At 29.5% G+C, this 20,687-nt stretch overlaps 1 protein-coding gene across 1 annotated transcript in view; it reads left to right on the top strand.

Moving 5' to 3' along the window:
* LOC121132192 (location of vulva defective 1) overlaps positions 1-19,979 on the top strand; it is a 51,568-nt gene extending 31,589 nt beyond the window's left edge. Inside the window, exons 7-14 of the mRNA XM_040727585.2 lie at positions 13,427-13,671; positions 13,725-13,949; positions 16,424-17,086; positions 17,152-17,275; positions 17,346-17,415; positions 17,557-17,743; positions 17,809-19,462; positions 19,518-19,979. Of these exons, the coding sequence (XP_040583519.2) occupies positions 13,427-13,671; positions 13,725-13,949; positions 16,424-17,086; positions 17,152-17,275; positions 17,346-17,415; positions 17,557-17,743; positions 17,809-19,462; positions 19,518-19,900 (3,551 nt within the window). The 3' untranslated portion in view covers positions 19,901-19,979. The remainder of the gene's footprint in view (positions 1-13,426; positions 13,672-13,724; positions 13,950-16,423; positions 17,087-17,151; positions 17,276-17,345; positions 17,416-17,556; positions 17,744-17,808; positions 19,463-19,517) is intronic.
* The last annotated feature ends 708 nt before the right edge of the window (positions 19,980-20,687 follow it).

Raw genomic sequence — 20,687 nt, 5'->3', positions numbered from 1 at the left:
CTTTGAAATTATTAATAAGTCAACTTTGCTTCGTCTCCAACTCTAAGAAAACTATTCTATTATTAAGAGTCCTTCAGTTTCCCGGATGTATATAACACAGAAATCACTCACCTCTATCACATTTATATCAATTCCATTTATAAGTTGAACTTCGTGATATACGGTCTATACAGATATAAGCTAGACGCTTCATGCTCATGCTTGATTGCTATATTACTACAAAGTCCCTTGGCATTGGAAAATAAGTGGAACATGATTGTGGACTGATAAAGATAATGTGCTTCTCTTTTATCGATATTTTGGTATATAATGCATATTCTACTCTCCTATTACATATAAATAGTTATTCGGAGCTGTCAAGTGATCATGTTTTTTACAAAATATATAAGAGACCTCTTAACTTCTGTAGGCTTATGTTGAAATATCTGAATGTCATTGATATCCCAAACATATTAAGATTCTCTAAAAGGCCAAATTGCTTGTCACCATATTGCAATATTACTCTTACAAAGATTTAGGATCTCAACACGAATAAATAAATTATAAAATGTTTTCTATATTAGATAATTAGAAGTTGTTTTAAAGAAAACAATAATTAAAATGTAACAATATAATAATCCGATTGTTCTAGTATTGATTGAAAAAATAATAAAGTGTCAATAATATTCTTAAAAAATTTCCATTACCTATTTATGAGTTATCCGTTGTTTTATTTTTTTAACTTGTTGGATTATTTGTTTGTTTTTTTGGACATGCAAATCTAGTTGTAAGTTTATTTTTTTCACATGAGCGGTTCATGTTAAGAAAACTAATAACGACTTATTTTTAAAGTATAATTGATTTCTTCTATATAATGATTGTTTTTTTTTTATTATAAAACTATACCTAATATTAAGATAATGTTGTAAAGAAAATTGAAAAATATTCAAAAATGATTAGATCCAGTTGTTCAAACTCACAACTCCAAGAGAACTAGTAGTAATAGTTGTCGACCGTATTATATTCATAAACCTAGATAGATGTTCACCTATTTTTTAATGTTTCATACCTACAAGGGTATATTATGAGAATAAAATGTAATTCCCTCTTTATATAGTGCCAGGCCCAGTTTGCAAGTACAAAATCTTAAATTTTGAGTTAGACTCTTTGTAATCTAAGGGTAAAATACATGTACGGGCTAACGTTTTCCACACTTATGTGACGTTATTATAATGGAATGCCTACTTCTGTCAAATTATAAAAGTTGTGAGCGACACACCTTTATAATACAGTATCGCGTTAGAAAGAGAGAGAGAAAATGCGAAGCATTATAATGATAGGCGATCAAAAGATTTACCCGTACTCGAGGCTGAAAAGAAAGTGCGTATTCAAAATAGCATATCAAAGAGGTGGGATATCATGGGGAAAATAATGAGAGCTACAAGATTAAGATCGAGAATGTGAAGATGTATTGGAGAAATAGGAAATTTATACGCCTATTTCATGAAGTGAAGGGGATTGTTGTATATTGACATATGCAATCCGTTTAAATCCCATTCAAGATAATTTCATGTATTAGTATTTCATGTTACCTTTTTTATACATAGAATGTAAAGTTGAATATTGACCATGATGAGAAGATGTGGTTGCATATTCATTTATAATATATTGAATACTAATATTTTATAAAAGGTAATTTCTTTTTTCTCTTTTATAAGATATAAAAAATGTTCAGGATTAGACACATATTTTTTTTTCTTTTGTAGAATTCATATTAAATTACACTTTATTAGTAGATAGATTTGGAAGAAAAATATGCACAGAGATATATTTTTTATGAGTACTTTTTTATTGAATGTCGAGTTGTTGATGAACTAGATAATGGAAAGACAAAAAAGAATAATTAATAATATTTTTAGCAAAATTATTATTGACGACCAAATTGTTAGTATTTTAAACGAAGTACACAGTGCTGACGAAGATGACATTAATAATTGATTAAATGCCTTTAATTATACCTGCTGAATTATTTACCACATAAACGAATGTAAAAGATGCTTCATTGACTCCTGACATTGTCATAAGTGATACTTTGAAATCTTGACTTCAACAATAATTGCTAATACAATTTTTTACTATTTTACATAAAGTAAGTACTTAATATAAAATACACATTATATATACGCAATAATATAAGAAAGGAAAGAAGATCCATAAGATCATTTGTAAATACCCAACAAATATATTAAGAGTGACAAAGCATATAAAGAAATGCCCCTGATAGTCCTACAGTTGTAACCCTCAACAAGAAAGGCTTGCGAAAGTTGATCTCATGGATAAAAAAAGGCTTCATACCACTTAGATTTCAAGTTATCATCACGATTTCTTTGATTTTCTAGATATAGCATGCGTAAATGGCTATATCGTTTATGATATTTAATATCATAATAAACTACAGCTTCTTGACTACAAAGTTTAACTGCCAAGAGGCTGGATAAATATAATGAAGGGCATCAAAGGGAATCCAATCCTCCTGACCAATGAAAAGAAAGAACGTGCATATTTTAATGGGCAATCATGGTGGACATTTACTAAAGTTAGAACAAAAGAAAAAAGATGCGATAATCAAAGTCTATAATAGTTGTTATACAAATAAAAACATTATTTTTAGTAAAAGTAATACGAGAAAGATAAAAAAAGTTAAATTTGAATATACCATTAAAGTTTGAAGAAATAGTTATAAAAAAATGATCTCAAAACGTCTTAATATATTTATAAATATGTCAGACAAAAATTTTTTGATTAAAAATTGATTATGGTTAGTTTCACTTCCTTGACAAAAGCATAGAGGTTTATAATTTTCAAAGACGAGTCAATCTTTTATATAACTCTGCTTTTAAATGTCTATATTTAGCTTTAGGAGGTGCATGGTGTTTTGATCCAATATTCTTGTTTCGTAGATGAGCTTTGTTTAGAATCCAGGGTGGGGGTTATAAGTTCGACTTTATTTTATTTTTTCGCTTAAAAGATGTTTTTATTAAGTGCAACCAGTTGTTTTGCATTGAAATATATATTCTTAAAAATATTGTATGAATGCATTCATAAAAAAGTTCATATAAAACTGAAAAAAACGACATTTTATTTTAAGCAAAAATTGGAAATGAGTGCATTCTTGTATATGAAAAAAAAATAAAAAAAATAAACAGAACACATCAAAGAAACTTTATTAAATGATGATGTATATAAATATATATTCTGGTTATATACTGTTTCAATACATTAATAGAAAAGTTGCTTTTTATTAGAAAAAAATTACTATTATTACACAGTCACTGTATTAGAAACAATAAAAAAGTCTACACTACATGTAAATAAAACAATCACCAACGAAATATAGAATTAAGAAAAAAATATTTCACTTAAAAAACATATTCAAAAATTGGATTTGACAAATAAGTTGATGTTTTAATTAAACCAATATCAAATTAATATAATAAGTATCTAATTAAAGGGTAAAACTAAAAGAACAATCACAAAATTTCATTTCGAACAGTATATGCTATATTTCTGTGGAGTATTATTTCTTCAAAATTAGATCTTACCTTCATCTTTTGCAATTTATAATATATTTAGATCCAATTCATTAACGGAAGAGTCATGTCGTGAAAACCATTTTCTTCTTCTTCTAGGGTTGCTCCTCTCCCTAGTTAGTTAGTGAGTCTTTCATACATTATAAATTATAATAGTACATATATTTCTTGTCAATTGCAGTTAGAAAAATATGGGTGAGCGTTTTCTTTTTGTTGTAGTCTTTCAACGGCTCTTCTTTGTCTATATAGTACACTCCAAAGCAGTGATGGGCAAGTTAACTTATTTTTTTAACAAGTTAAGTTAAAGTAAATTATTATTGTACTTTTTAATATATAGTTGAGTTAAAGAAAATTTTGAATTCGATGAATGCTAACTCTTTGTTTAACTAGTTAAGTTTAATTTAATTGACTTAGAGTAATTTAAGTTAAATTAACTACCCTAACCTTGGTTAAGTTAAAATTTATTTTGATATTAAAAAATAACTATTTAAGTTAGTCTGTTGGGTGCTCAGAGCAAGCATCTTCACTTCTGTTTTCGTATTAGGATCCATCAACCATCGTAGTTTAAAGATAGGCATGGTAAAAGATGATATGAATAAGTAATATACAACTATATTACACGTGCTCAAATGAAAAAAATCGCGATATCGTTGATGGAGTTCTTGCAGTTGTCCCTCGACAGGACAAGAACACGTTCTTAATCGAGACTTCAAAAGCTCTTGATGTTGATATTTTTTCTCCAATAGAATTGGAGGCAGCTGTCCTAATATGTAAGGGTGATAATTTTGGTAAGAATAGAAAAGCGTGCGAGCAGAAGAGAAGAAATACTTATGGCATCATTGATTAAATAATATACATCGTCTTCTATCAATCAAGAACGTCATCATTCCCGCCTTTATTATTCAATATTAATATAATATTAGATGGTGATAGTCGATAGAGAACTGAATAAAATCCCTAAAATAACGTCGCCTTCTGTCTGGATTTCTGAAAATGGAGGCCCAGGAATTTGGGAATTACTTATCAATTGCTTATCATCTATGTTCAAAAAATTTATGGAGAAATACACGAGTAAACCTATCCCTTCCCGAGGAGCCATCATTAAATTAATGGAGGATGTTGGTACTGATGTCATTTATAGAAATACATATAAAAATGTTTTGAGTCGTCCACACCAAATGACGATCAAGTTATCAGTAAAAAGTATAAAATATTTACTAATTTCGAAATAAAATAAGGTTCATAATGAATTACTATTTCATGGAGTGTGACGTTTCCAAATCTACTGTAACGGATAAAAATCGTCTAAGTCAATTATACGTAGTATATCTTTATTAAACATTTTGCTAATAAATACTTTCGTTACACCCTCAAAAATCATAATAAAGCAGGCAACTGATAAATACTGATGTGATTATCGCTGATAATCACATCAGTATTTTAAACAATCATACCATGTGTCTTTCTCCCCCCTGTCTCCTCGCACGCGTTTTTCTCTACAATATTATCAACTATACTAATATGGTGTTTTCCTTTCCCTGAAGAATATCAAGTCCCACCACCACTGGGGTCATGACTGCCAGCAACTATTCAAAGAACAGTATATCTTTACCTTTAAGAAAGAGAGATTTATGCACTGAAACAAGTCATCGAATAATTCTTTGTAAGATAGAAGATCTAAATAAGAATCATACAATGAATTCCATCTTTTTGAACAAGTTGTCTTCAGTTTTTTTTATAACTTTGGTCAACTTTTCTTTCGAAGAAGATGCTCAGAATTTGTTCCATTGGACAGTACAATATTGATTTGTGGAATGAAACATGTTCCTGAAACGTAGAATCTTCTTGGAAGCTGTTTTCATCCCATTCTTTGTAATCAGTGTTAAAACAACGTTAAAATGAATGTTCAGACTTGAACACTGAACGTTCATTGCAAGATGAATATCTGCTGGATTTTGATGTGCTTTGCTCAAAAGTGAAGATATATCCTGAGGTTCACGTTGTCCCTCATTTTAATCAGCCTCAAAATCATCCTCCCCATCTATTTCCTGCCGTAACCAATGATTACGTAACGTAATGATTTCCGAAAATTTGATAGGTTGTCGGTAACAGTTCCAACAAGTTTTGTTGAAGTGAGGCAAATATTCTTTAAGGGCTGATATTATATAGCTGCAATTCTGTCGTAAGAATGAATACCCTCAAAAAGGTCCCATTTCAACAAAAAAGATAGACGTTCCAAAATTTTATCATGAAGGATCTCTTATTGTGGAATCCCGTCCAAACATCTGCAGTGGTCATTAACTTATCCTTCAAGCTATCAAAGACGGAGGCATACTTTTTCTCAATAATCCTTTGGAGGGTTCGTCGGGATGGAAGTTGACCTCCAGCGACAAGTGCATGAACCATAATAATAAAGTCTCATGCTTGCCTACGATATACTTGGAACATACATCCAAAAGCTTTTTCGAGGACATATGCAAAGTTGTTGGAATTGTGCATTGCACCAAAAACGGAAACTAGAAGAAGCAGTCTTTGTTTTTTCTTCGATCTCTTTAAGTACTCATTATATACCTTGCAATGAGTTATCTTCAAATGGTTAAAGATAAGTTAAAGATTGATTCACTGCATAGACAATGAAGTAGCACCCATCCTGAAGAATATAAGGTAACTTATTTTGGGGACTGTACCAAATATTGAACGTCTATTTAATTGACTTAGTACTGATGGATCCAGACTAATATCCATATCACTTCCAGCTTGATTATCTGCTTCATCCATGAGGAAATAACACAATTCTATAACAATAAGTTAAGACAGAAGTATATATTTTTCTGCATGGCTATTTATATAAATTCTAAATATCGAATGGTCCATCGAAATTTGAACACTTACTAGTTCAATGATTAATGAAGGTTGAGTGATTGAAATTAGTAATTTGATTAATAAAGATAAGTACATCCACAATGGGTGTCAGGCCTTCTGCCGCCGCTTGAAACCTATCATTGGCCCTAATGGAGGCTGCATAAATGATTAAAAAAGCTCAGTTACGCATCTAATTATAGTATTAATTTTGTTTAAATTCTATCTTTAATTAATAGAATAAATATATTATTGAAGTTTAAAATTCAAAGTGTTTATTAGACCACTCGGAATTACCATGAATTTTTAATTTATTTGAGCTTTTTTTTTGTTAAGGACGCTCATGATGATCGAAATAATACATTATTTTAAAAATTTTAGATGTGAAATACTTTCAATAATAATATTTGTAGCTATATTCAGAAGAGCTGATTCAAAAATTTTCCAATATATTTATTTCATAAAGTGTATCTCACATTGTATAAGTGTAATTAATTTACGCTAGATTGCACTAGAAATATAAGATTATGTACTAAAAAAAATTAGCTGATTTTGCTGTGATTGTTTGAATCTGTATTGTTTGAGTACGTGTCAAAGATGGACAGCAGCAAAAAAAAAAACTCCACATTCTACAGTTATTCTTCGATAAAGACAAAAGCGAAAGCCAGGCGACTGAGAATGTGAATAGTTTTTATTGTCCTGATACTATCAATCACGTTCCTTTTTGGTTTTGTCGAATTCTTTACGATAATTTTGATTTCAAAGATATACCACTCACTGGAAAGCCAATTGTCTAAAATGTGGATAAAATAATGGAAATTGTCATGTAAGCACTGTTTTGACTGCCAAGGAGTTTAACATTAATGTAAAAAAAAACCCTTTAAAATTAGTAGATTTATATTGATTAAACTTTATACATATCAAAACCTTCCATAATCATGTAACAGAAAACTGATGTTAAGAAGGGTCTTAACATAATTGTATTATAAGTCTCGCTGCTGATTTATATTCACGCTCAACAAAATGTCAATCCCCATCTAAAACATAGCACTAACATTTTATTTAAATATAACTGGATAGTTCCATAAGAATTTGATTATTTATCAGCAATTTTAAATAACTACATTTTCTCTAATTTGAATTGGTGCAAAGAGTCTTGATCTTTTATATACAATGAACGTTTCAAATTGTCGGGCACTTAAGGTTTAAGTCGCAAAAATTCTTTAGTACTTCAACCAAGTATATCAAAAGAGATTATTATGCAATCACCCAACATTTTTATATAATGCTGTAAAATTTCGAATCGATTGATCGTATAGTTTTTGAGAAACAAAAGTTTAAAGTTCGAGGTTCTAATTATTTGTAGTTAAAATTCAACACTTTTATATTTTATAGTATGTGATAATATTAAGATATTTGTTTATAATAGACCAAATTTATCTTGTTCGAGTTCATTAGTATGTAAATATAATATTTATTTGCTGGATGTTTGTCATATTATTTGCGAAATAATTGCTGTGTGATAATATGAATCAAATAATTGAATCATTCATATTATCGGTGTTTTAAATTGAATAAAAAAATAGCCAAATAAATGGCCAGATACTGAAGAGAAAATCATTGAAATAGCTTTTGATCAGAAAGAAGAAAAGAAGGATGAGACGTACGGTACATTCAACTCCCTCAACCCTCACATCAATCATATTAATATTTTTAAAAGGGATCACGTTTATATCTGTCCATCGAACTCCGTCTCGGGAAGGAATATTACGGATCCCCTTTGGAAGATAATGCCATTTATCCCTTGGATACCTCTAATACATATTTGATTGACGGTTAAATCTTTCTCCGTATAAGAACTGTCCAAGTATCATATGGAGTCTCTCAGCGTTCGAGTCGCTCCACTCCAACTCATCATCTTGGGAAACTATCAACATTTTGTTTTCTACCATAAATCATTATTATGGATCCCCTAACAGGTGCTCATACCAACATTAAGTTTACCTGGATTGATGAAACTATTCCACTTGAAGCATTGTCAATTTGGGGAATTTGAATCTTTCAGTCACTTGGATGAATATCTTTTATTGAAGGAAAAATATGACAAGACAATTGAAGAATCTTCAGCCGATATTATGGTCCACCTTTCCCAATGGTATATTACCTAATCAAGGCGACATATTCGAACTAATTAATCAATTAAGAACTCAAATTGATTCATTGATTCATGTACCCAAATTGTATTTTATAATATTAAATAAATTGATTAATAGAACTATAAATTAGACAATATGAAAATAATCTTTAAACTTTTAATCAATGAGAAACTGAATTTAGCAATAATCATTAATTGATGTGAAAGTTATAATTTATTAGCTCCTTAATCCTGTAGGAGTTCAACTTCATTTTGTATTCTTAAATACATTTTAAGATTTATTGAGGCGCATTCTGACTTTCACTTCCTTGCTTATTAATAAGTCGAACCAAATCTAGCATGAATCTTCCAGGTTAGTTAATGAAGCTTTTCTTAACAAATAGAATAACTTGGATACATTTTGACATGGAAGAGTCCAAACGAAATATAGGATCGTATTGGAAATGAGTGTTTCACTGTCTGGAGTTGACGATATGAGCAAACAAGACACAAGAATTGTAGCACATCTTTGCAAAGTTGATTACTTCCCGAGGTTTCATAAGTTGGAGTGAAGCGACTTGGACTCCGAAAGACTCCATAGATACTTGGCTAGAGTTAGAATCCAAGTAGAGATATTTAATAGTGAATCAGATATGGGATGTTTCCATCGAATACATGGTATCATATCGCAGAACTGGGTCCATTATATTCTTTCCCAAGATGGAGTTGGAAACACAGACATAATCCTTTATAGATTATAACAATTATTAATACGACAAAAGGAGGAAGGATGATTCTTCTCTTTCATTTTATAATTTCTTCTTCTAATTTATGTACCGTGTGTCTGTTCCTCCCTCTATTCGTTCTCATAGAATAATATGAGATCCTTCATCTCAAGGATTTCCAAAATAATATAATATTTTTTTTTATATGCTGTAAAAATTTCCCGAGAATTTGCGAAGATCCCAAGAAAACATTCAACTTATTCCTAAATGTCTCGATTTCAAAATCCATATAAAAGGTTAATCCCTAAAAATAGTATTATGTCTGTTGGGGGAAATATAATTTTGTATATTCCGCCTATTTAAAATAAAAGAAATATCTTGTTTGTTATTTGACGCATTAGATCCTACAATAAAGTGTAATAAGCTTTGAGTGTATACTACAAACGCTTTTGTACAGTATTGCACTTGGCTGGTTCAATCATGAGGGATTAAGTGTCCAGTATGGAGATCTCATACGAAATAATTCCAAAATTTTACATTTTACTACCTGAAAGGGGAAAAAGTGTTGAAAATTACCAAGAAAATTTGCAATGTATATTTTTTCGGTTGGTATTGAACAACAGTGACTAGAGCAATATGTTTTTGCTAAATTATGTCCTTAATATGTATAACTTGACCGTTTTAAGCTGGCAATCGAACAGAAGTGGCTACCATTGGTGAATAGGCTAACAATACATCATCAAGAAAAGCCAGACCGCTAACATCTTTGGAGTTTGCATGGAAAGTTCTTATGCATCCACCATATGGCCCGTACCTGGCACTAAGTGACTACCACCTGTTCCTGTCTATGGCCAATGAGCTAAGGTACACATTTGGTGCAATAGAGGTCTTTAAAAATAGGCTGTCTGAGCTTTTTGCCAATAGGGACAAAGGCTTTTACGAGAAGGGCATTACCAAGTTAAATTCTCTTGAGCAACAAGTTATCGAACAGAATGGGTAATACTTGGTGTTCTAGGTTTTATAATTATGAATTGAACGACACATCACTATATATATTGTGTCACTACATATGTTAATAATAACAATGATGTTCATAAAGAAACTACGTGGCGCAGGCGGGTAATTTTTATTTATTAATATACATATTCAGAGTTTGTGGGACAATATGCATCATATTTTTTCTTTTTATAGGCTTCTCAACTGATTCAATGATTCCTTGTATCTCCATTTTTCTTAGCTCAGCCAAGTTGCATCTCTATATGCATTTGAAATTTGACGTGTTACCAGTGTTCTGACAGGTTTAATCTCTGTCTTCTTTTTAAAATTTATATACATTTTCTTGTCTTTCATTGGTTTCCAATTATCTTCCGTAATAAAGACAAGTAGATACTTACTTTTGATCTCCACAATATGATTTTCAGAATTACTTGTATTTACTGATTTATTTGAAAAAACACAATAATGAATTTATTAAATACTTCTAAGATAATATCCTGGTATCACACATAATTTTCTGAAAAGTTGACATAAAATTTAGAGTTCTTCAATGTTATGGGACACAAATTTTATCGTGTTTCCCTTGAGTCCTTAATAATCAATTTTCATACTCTTAAGCCAAATTTAAAACTTTGATATCTTGATAATTTTTCTTTGATCTATCTTCAGCTTCGCTGCTTTTAGAACACTTGATGGAGCTATGGTTTCCATTGCTCCAGTATCAGATATTGCATTTTCTTAAAAAAATTTACTCACGGTGTTTGCGTTGGAGAAATTTGTAAAAAAATTACAAAAAATGTGTCGAATAAGAATAATCAATACAAATTTATCGTTTAACGTCCTTGGAGTTAAGCAATAGCGTTAAAAATAATAAATGATTTTTAACATATTAGTTCAGAGTTGAGTAGAATAACCCAAATAGACGTCTCATTATAACCAGAAACTCTAGAAGTCAATGACAGTTTTGTAGAAATTCAAAAACTGGATGACTCTCTGGAAATTTTATTCTTCGAATTATATCCAAATTTGATGAGTAGCAAGGATATCTAGATAACTATCTTTCTTCGTCATGTCAGGGTAATATCGAACAGTTCTTAGATATGGGCGGCATTAAAAGTTTAGTTACGTTGAATGGGCATTAACAAGAAGAATACTCCGTCCTGAATCGGAGAGTTGATATCAATAAATGTAGTCAGGTGAGAGAGGAGAATTTTGCTTAATTTTTTAACTGAGCAAAAGCACTACCACAGGAAGCAAAGTTCTAAAATTCTACTATGGAAGACCATTTGGGAAGTCTTCTTTTAGTAAGACTACAAGACAAGTATCGACAATAAGAAATATTTAAATTGAGGAAGCCTACTGTACAGGATATCAGTCAGAAGTGTTTGATCATGGGAAAGTGCTGATATGAAACAAGAACTATTAAACTCTCAAGGCCATATCAACACAGAAAAGTAGAATAATTATTAAAAAAATATATTTTGACGTCAGTGCAAAAATTTCAAAGATACAGAGGTAAGAGACATAGCCAATATGAGTTTCCAGAAAAAAATAAAAAATATTTTTTATGGCATAGAATAGAACATTTTGGATCATAATGTAGAAATAAGAAAAATTTAACGCTTTTAAACATTTTTATTTCCAAAAATAAAAAGCTAAGATTGTAAAAATACAAAAAATTGGAATTAAACAAACAAAGTTAAATAATCTGACTCCAATAATTAAATTAAAAGTTTGAGAAACAATAAGGGACGTAAAATAATGTAGAATTAAGAGAAATCTGTATCATTTAAAATCCAACTTGAAAAATACTACTACTGGAGAAAAGCGACATGTCTATATAGATAAGTTTAATTCGGCAATACTAGAGCGTAGGAATACACAAAAGTGGGGTGGTCTATCCTCCATAAAGTGGCTATTTGGAATAAAACTCCAAACTTTGGTTTCTGCTCATGAATCACAATATCAAAGAATATCTGACTCTATAATCAGGATCGCTGAGAGAAATTTGAGCATATCTGAGAAAGGAATAATATGGGTGTTTGGGATTTACCAATGCTTGAAGTTGGACAAAATGTCTGAGTTTGCAGTCCTATTAAGTTAGAATAGTATCATCGATTATCCCACGTGAAAGTCATACGTCATATCGTCAAGGATGAAAGGGGACGGATCTATTTGAGAAATTGGATGTTAGTCAAGCCCAACTTCTGATCAAATCTAAAGTGGAGTTTTGATAGGTTTGATAATTATAAATAGAACCACACATTAGTTTTTAGTTGTGTCACCACATATGTAAATAATAACAATGATATTCATATAATATAAAATATACCATCCTTGGCTTAAATCAGATGATTGTAATACCTTATATATAAATCATTGAAATAAAGCAAAATAGTACAAAATTACTCTTTTTCTAACCTATTATTATATAAAGAAGGAAAAATGAGTCTATACGAATTGTAAAAAATTAACATTTCCTCTATATTACATCAATAAATATATGTTGGCTATGGAGTCAGACTATTTAATATCGAAGTAACACTCTGAGGGAGCCCATATTCATACATTGCATGCTAATAAGAAAGGAGAAAAAAATAACAACAGTTTAATGTAGAGTGTCAACTGATATGCCCTCTGAGGTAACATTATCCACTTAAAATATTTATGTTCTCTAAACTTAAAGTGTGGTTAAAAGATATCTATTACTTTTAATAGATTTTTTTCTCTCTATTAATATTTATCTCCACGGCAATTGAAGCAGTGCTTATATGACGGTTGGACTCGACGATTTCTGTTATTTTATTCATATTTTCTACAACTGGTCTTTTATAAAGTGGTAAACCGATCATACTTATGCAGCGCAATATACACATTTGTAAAGACATCTATTGGAAAAATATTGAATTTATAATTATAAATCCTATTATATAAGAGAAGAAGATTAGTAGTACCAATGTTTTAAAAGAGTAAACATTTTTAAAGAAGCAAACAATAGTAGTTCACATATATATTAAAATAAAAGCATTTTTCTTATATATCCAAAATGTTTTGCTTTTCTGTTTATTTTTAAATATTTTTACCTCAAACTGAGTTTTATGCTTTTATGTTCTAAATATATTTTTTTTCTATTCAATGTGTAGGTACAAAGACTTTATTTATAAATGATGAATTGATTAAAAACCAAACTGGTACATGGTATTTAGGAGTGAGTACAATATCAAATACTATCATTTTAAAAGAAGGGAAAACCTGCAGTGACTTTACGTTAGCCAACTCACAATTAGACTCTGACTTTAAAAGCATGAATTACTCACTTCGAGTATATAGTGGAGGCTGTTACTATTTTAACAAAGTAACTGAAATTTGGGAAGGACTTGGACTCAAAGTATTTAATTGTAATATGACACAAATAGTTTTACATAATTAAAATCTTTTCAGAATCTCAATTTATCAAGGAAAGAATCTGGTTGTCTTTCATCGCATCTGAGTTCCTTTGCCTCTGGATCATTTTATTTAATGAACAATATAGACTTTCATCTGATATTTCCCTTGTCATCCTTCTCGGATAATCTAACATTTTTTACCTTTCTTGCTCTAACTTTTATAGCTTATTTGTTGGCTCTAATATACTCAATTATAATGGACAGAATTGACATAAAAAAGGTAAGATTTTAATTTTAAATTTTTCCAATTTTATTGCATAACTATCAAATGTGCATAAAAATAAATTTTGTTTTTTATCTTTCTTTTTATCGGAAAAAACAAAACGAAAATCAAACTCAGTATATAGAGCTTATTTATCTATTTTTTAGGGTCTTTATTTATCTTTCGACACTTCATTATAAATAAAACTTTTTTAAGTGTAAATTTGAATGATAAATTTCAACATTTTACGGAGATAGAGAAATAATTATTTTTAATCTTACTCATTGACTTTCTTTTGATTACATATTTTTTTAAACCTCGTAACTTCCATTGAAATCGTTATACGATTACTTTCTCAAAGTATTTAGCCACCCTAACATTAAATGGATAATTTTTAGCAATGAAAAACCTTTTGTTTGACTTACACATTTGATCCATAGGATACTACATGAGAGTTCATAAAATAAAAAAGTATTTGGAGAAAAAAATATTAAACTTTCATGATTGTAAAAGATAATTTTTTTCTTTATTAATAAATTTTACATATTTCATACAGAAGAAGATATCACCTTGTCCTCTCTCATCTTCTCTTTTTGCTATATTCATCGCTGGGGTAGAAAAATAATGTGAACACATCAAAAAACTTTTGTAAACCTAGACAATGAATTTTAAAACTTGTTAATAACTCTGAAACTCATGAAGTATCATCCCGAAAGTTAGATACATAAAGTATATGATAAGTTAAGAATTTACATAGACGTTGAAGTAAAATTTGATATAGAAAATATATTAAGAGCATATATCAGGCTCTAGGCGGATAAACAGTAGGGTAAAGGATCTGTCTGTAAATTCTAAAAACGGTCTTATATTTGGACTTACTTTATTTTCTATCAGAACTGTTCGCATTTTCAAATTCGGTATACTAAAAAAGGTCTGTTTTGATCAAGGCACCCAACATTTGAAGGAAAATAAAATATCTGTTTTTTAATAAAATATATTTTTTTGAGGGACTTTTTTACAGAAAAATATATTTCAGTCTACAATTTCAATTTATGTACACGGTTCCGTCTTAACAGAAATATTGGTATAGATTGTTCTATTAAAAATAATAAAAAATCGTTCCTTGAACGAGTCTAAATAAATACTATTAAACATGCAACGGAATTAGTTAATTAATGTAAGGTTAATATGTTGATATAGACAGAAATATTGTTTGTCTCCCTCTGGTTTTCTAAACAACTTATTGACCCCCAAATATGTACCCTTCCAATTCATAGCTACTGATTTTTAAATAAATGCATTTGAAATAGAATTATTCTGATTCTCTTTGTAACATCTTTCCTTTGTTGTAAGATCTTTTTGGATGTATGCTTTGCATTGAATCATTTTTTTTTTGAAAAACATTATCCATTTCTTTCCTTTCATATACATTGTACGTCCTTACAACGATGATAAGATATTACAGAGCTGTATGCTTTTTTAATTAAGTTAAGTCATAAAATCTTATTTAACATAATCAATAGTTCTTATACCTATATGTTGAACTATGTGTCACGTATGTCACATATTATTCGAAGGTACATTTTTCTGGCCCTTAAACTTTTCAAATGGAACATTCTATTTAACGTAGTTAGTAAACTAGGCCAGTATTTCTCAAAGTGGGTTCCCCTAAAAAAATACGTACTTTTCTATCTAATTTAAATAAATTTGACACTTCATACATAAACAAATTTTACATTTCATACATTAAAAAATTTTACATTTCATACACAAACAATTTTTACATTTCATACATAAAAAAATTTGAATACATAAATACATTATTTTTAAATATGAAAGCATCAAAATTTTAATTCATTTTAGATAAATAAATATATGTATATATATATAATCTTTCTGAAGAACCCATTGTCAATAAAGTGCTAAAATTAGCATTTAACATATTTTCTAAAAAAATTCTCTTATGTACTTTTATTCAATTACAGACTTAGGGACCCATTAATCAAACGAACAACTTTAGAAGGGAAAAATACCTTATATTTCAATAGTAGTAAAGTAAACATTGATATTGGACACCTCTAGCAACTTTTTACCCTCAAATAATAAAAACAAATTAGCATACATTTATATATGTCTTAATGGTTCGTTGATTATTTTTATGAGCCAAAATAGCTTTGATATTAAATAATTTTTATTATTTATTACTTTTATAAATTGTAATTAACATGAAATTCGTTTTAATTTTTTTGATACCATATTATTATTTACTCAAATAAAGTAATCGCCAAAAATAGAAAGTTACACTTTGACAACGTTTAAACATACAATGGCATATAATTATATGATTTATGATTTCACTACAAAGTAAAAATTTACTCTTTGTTACATTTCCAGCATAATAATACTAAACAAACCTAAGTTATAATTGTAATTTATTTGACATTTCATTTCCACATATCCATGACTATTTGAGTTACATTTTTAATTTACAGATGAATGTACAATTCATGGCAGATAATCACCAAAATGACACATATATGTATGAAATAGTTGTTGAAACAGGCCCCTTTCTCAGCAGTCAAGTTAAATGTAACATACAGTTCATATTATTTGGAGAAAATGACATCACTGAAATAAGAAAACTGAACGATGAGACACGAGATCTATTCAGAAGTGGATCCTTTGATTCTTTTCTTCTATCAACAAATCGACCATTAGGACCACTTTTAAGACTCTTAATTTGGACGGACAGTATGGGCTTTGGTGATGCTGGATCTTGGTATTTAATGAGTTTAACCGTTCTTGATATACAAAATGGTGTAAAAACAAAATTTATTGGAAATACATGGCTTGCTCTTGATAGAGGAGACTTTGAAGAAACGGCTGTTCTATATCCTCAGTCATATGAAGAACCTGAAGATTACAAATATTTGATTCGTACATCTTTATTGAGATTGATTAAAAATCATCATTTATGGCTCTCTATTTTTATCAAACCATTTAAGTCCCGCTTCACAAGAGTTCAACGATCTACTGTGTGCCTCACTTATTATTCACTAAGTATGATACTCAACGCCTTTTATTACTCGTTGACTCCTGGACATTTAATTGATTCTTTATTTGCAATAGAATTTATAGGATTCGATTATAGAGACGTTAGTGAATAATAATAATAATAAAAAAAGAACTAGATTTTCATTAAGTTATTATATTTTTTCAGATACTTACTGGTTTTGTATCGAGTATAATTGTAACTATTCCCACTATTTTACCTGTTGTAATGTTCACAAAATCAAGGAATCGGAAAATGAGAGAAAGTCGCTTAAATGAAGGAATAAACATAGGTGATTTCAATTACTAAAGATTTTTTGACATTAAATATATTTTGTATTTGTTGTATTATAAAATAACTAGCCATAAATAAAAAAACCTTGGACATTAAAGTGGAAGGCCACCAAAGAAAGAAAAATGCTATTGAGAAACGGTGAGTTAAATTTATAAGAAAAATAAATATATTCCTTATGTGTTGAACCCTAAAAAAGAAAAGTAAAAAATTATATAAAAACAGAAAAAATATTATGAAAAAGGTTCAGTGAATTAAATAGGTACATCTTTCCGTTTTTAGGAGAAATCGTTCTTATCATTATATATTTGGGATTATATCATGGATATTTTGTTTTATGATCATTTGTACTTCAATTACTGCTACCATTGGAATTGTGGTACATTTTACAAATGTTGTCATCTACCAATTTATTGTCGCAATGCTTGTAAATTGGTTTACTTCGTTTTTCATCGTACAACCAATCATTGTAAATATAAATCATCTTATATTATTTTTTAAATTATTTTTGGGAATTAATATTTTTTTATTCAGATCACATTTTTGATATTTTACCACGGATTCTACAAACAATCAACAAATCATTTTGAGGATGATCATACTGAAGAAGACGAGGAACCTCCAAAAATTTATTTTGACATTAATGATAATGAATCAATCGATCGTAGACCTAGAAATGAAACACCTAATCGAATACATCTTGATATGGATTTTAAACAAAGACTAAAGGAATTACGAAGTAGTGAATTCGAAATGCGTCAAGTTATAAAAGAACTGCTTACATATTTTTGTTACTTATCCATTGTTCTGATTATTTGTTTCGGGCCAAGAGATCCAAATGCTCATTGGGAAAAAAAGAATATAGTTGTTAATGTAATTCATGGAGGAGCTATGTGCGAAATTTATCCAAACGACGATTCACGTTATAGACCATGTATAGAAACTCGAGCCTCTACCGACTTTCAAAAAATAAGAGATATTAATGATTGGTGGAAGTGGGTAGAAACGACACTGATTCCAAATACAAGAGTTCAGCCATGGTACAACGATCGGCCACCGTATGGATTCAGAGGCTATTTAAATGATCGTGTGAATCGTTTGATAGGATATGCGATTGTAAGACAAATCCGGCAAAAAATTGGAGTTTGTAGAACTCACCCATTTGTTCGTGAACATATAAAAGATTGTCTTGGCGAGGGATCTATATCATCAGAGGATACAACTTCTTGGTGTGAAAATTGGAAAGCGAAATTCTTGGAACCCAATTGCACAGAGGCTCCAGAATATCAATATCTCTCTGCAACCGAACTAGAATCTTTAACTGTTAGTGGTAAAATAAATACCTATAGTGGAGGAGGATATGTTTTAAGACTACAGGGATATATAGGGGATTTACAAAAACGAATAAAGAAACTTCAACAGGATAACTGGACTGATAACCGAACTCGTGGTTTACTTGCAGAGTTTTCAGTTTACAATGCACAAATTAATATGTTTGCAACAGTAACCTGCATAGGTGAATTTGTTGGCGGAGGAATTCAGCCATATCATAGGGTGGAGGTTTTCAAACTTTTTCCAGACAATAGCTTCTTTAGTGAAATTATAAGTATTTCAGAAGTATTATTCGTTTTGGCAACACTTTATTATACTATAAGTACTCTTACTACATTGAAAAAAGAAGGACTTGGAAAATTTATTAAAAACTTTTGGAACTTGACAAACTTTGCGACCATATTATTCTCATATACAGCAATTGCGTTATTTATTGTTCGACTCATAATTGTTCGTGAGACTACAAAACGGATCTCAATGACAAGAGGAAATGAGTATATTCGTCTTACAATACCTGCTCTTATCAATACATATTATGAATACTCAATTTCCTTCATTGCTTTTACAACATCACTTAAACTATGCAAATTATTGGGGTTTCAAAAAACTTTCAGGCAAATAGGTTTAACTATCAAATTGTGCTTTGTGGGACTCTCAACATTTTTCATTGAATTTTGTATCCTTTTTGGAGCATTCTGTTCATTCTTTTACTTTGTACTAAGGAATGATCTGGAAAAGTTTAGGGATTTCTTAAGATCTTTTGAAAATACATTAGCTATGAGTATTGGGAAATTTAATTTTTCTGAGCTACGGGATGCAAATCTATTGGCTGCGTGGATATTCTTTGCCTTCTCTAGTAAGTATTCATTTCTTATTTGATTATGTTACTTTACAAAACTTTATTCAAACAGTTGCGATAAATATGGTTCTAATCAATATGGTTATGTCTATTATTAATTTGGCATTTGAAGAGGTAAAAGAGAGCAAATCTATTTCGAAAAATAAATTTCATCTCTTACAATATGCCAAAAATATGACTGCACAAATGATAGGCATCCAAAATCCAAAGTTGATTGAACCAGTGTATGATATCCAAGAATCTAACAAAGTTATAAGAGAAAATCATTTATCAAAAAAAGCAAGTATATTAATGGATTATCTAGAAACAGAATACTCTTCAATAAATATTGAAGAAAGGAAGTTCTTGCAAAAATTTAAGGAGAAAGCTAAGGATGGAAATGAAAAAAGAATTGGGTTTGACACATTTTTTAACCCTGATAACAGTCTAAACTGATAAATAATAAAACTTATTTATAAATTTTGTTTATAAATATAAAATAAAAATATTTGAAATAAATCTACGTAGTTTTGCATATATCTTGGTATTTATTGATAATCAAGCTCCATCATCGATCATATTCATATTCTCATACTTTGTATCTAAATTGAAAAATATAGTAATTACATGAAAATAGTAGAATCTTAATTTGCTTATAAAAAAGTTAGGCAACTGCCTATTAGGTGAATGTGATTTAAGTAAAGATTGAAAATATTTTGTACATTCGAGTACATGCCGGCATAAAATATTTCAATTAAGTCAATAAATTATACTTTTATCGAGTCCAGCATCAAGTTCTTAGAATATATAAGTTGAAATGACTTTTGAATCTATGTTTTGTGTTTTTATTGTGTGATCAAGTAAGTCGCAAGTATTTAAAATATAGAAACGAGTCCAAGACCCCAAATCTGGTTTGAGGTAAACATTTTCTAAAAAAATTTTCAAGACTTTCAAAAATTAGAAAAAAAACGTAAAAAAAATAAACTCAATTTGATGTCAGAACATGTGAATTTGAATTTTCTTGTTTATCCTTCAGCTGAAGATAATAGCGATGCCTTGGAGTAATTAGAAATTTCATTCTGTTTTGAGGTGTTCTTTGTCTGTATACACTTTAAACTCAAACATCAAGAGAAATTAATAGTTATTTTGGACTTGCATATATCTATGTATGAATAATTTTGATCTGATGAACAATAATGTATTTTATATGTATAATGAACAAAAATAAATCTATTTTATATTT

The sequence above is a fragment of the Lepeophtheirus salmonis genome, chromosome 2 (genome assembly GCF_016086655.4).
Source record: "Lepeophtheirus salmonis chromosome 2, UVic_Lsal_1.4, whole genome shotgun sequence".
NCBI classification, from domain to species: Eukaryota; Metazoa; Arthropoda; class Copepoda; order Siphonostomatoida; family Caligidae; genus Lepeophtheirus; species Lepeophtheirus salmonis.
The sequence above is the reverse complement of the archived record's forward strand: the minus strand, read 5'-3'. Positions and strand labels throughout refer to the sequence as shown.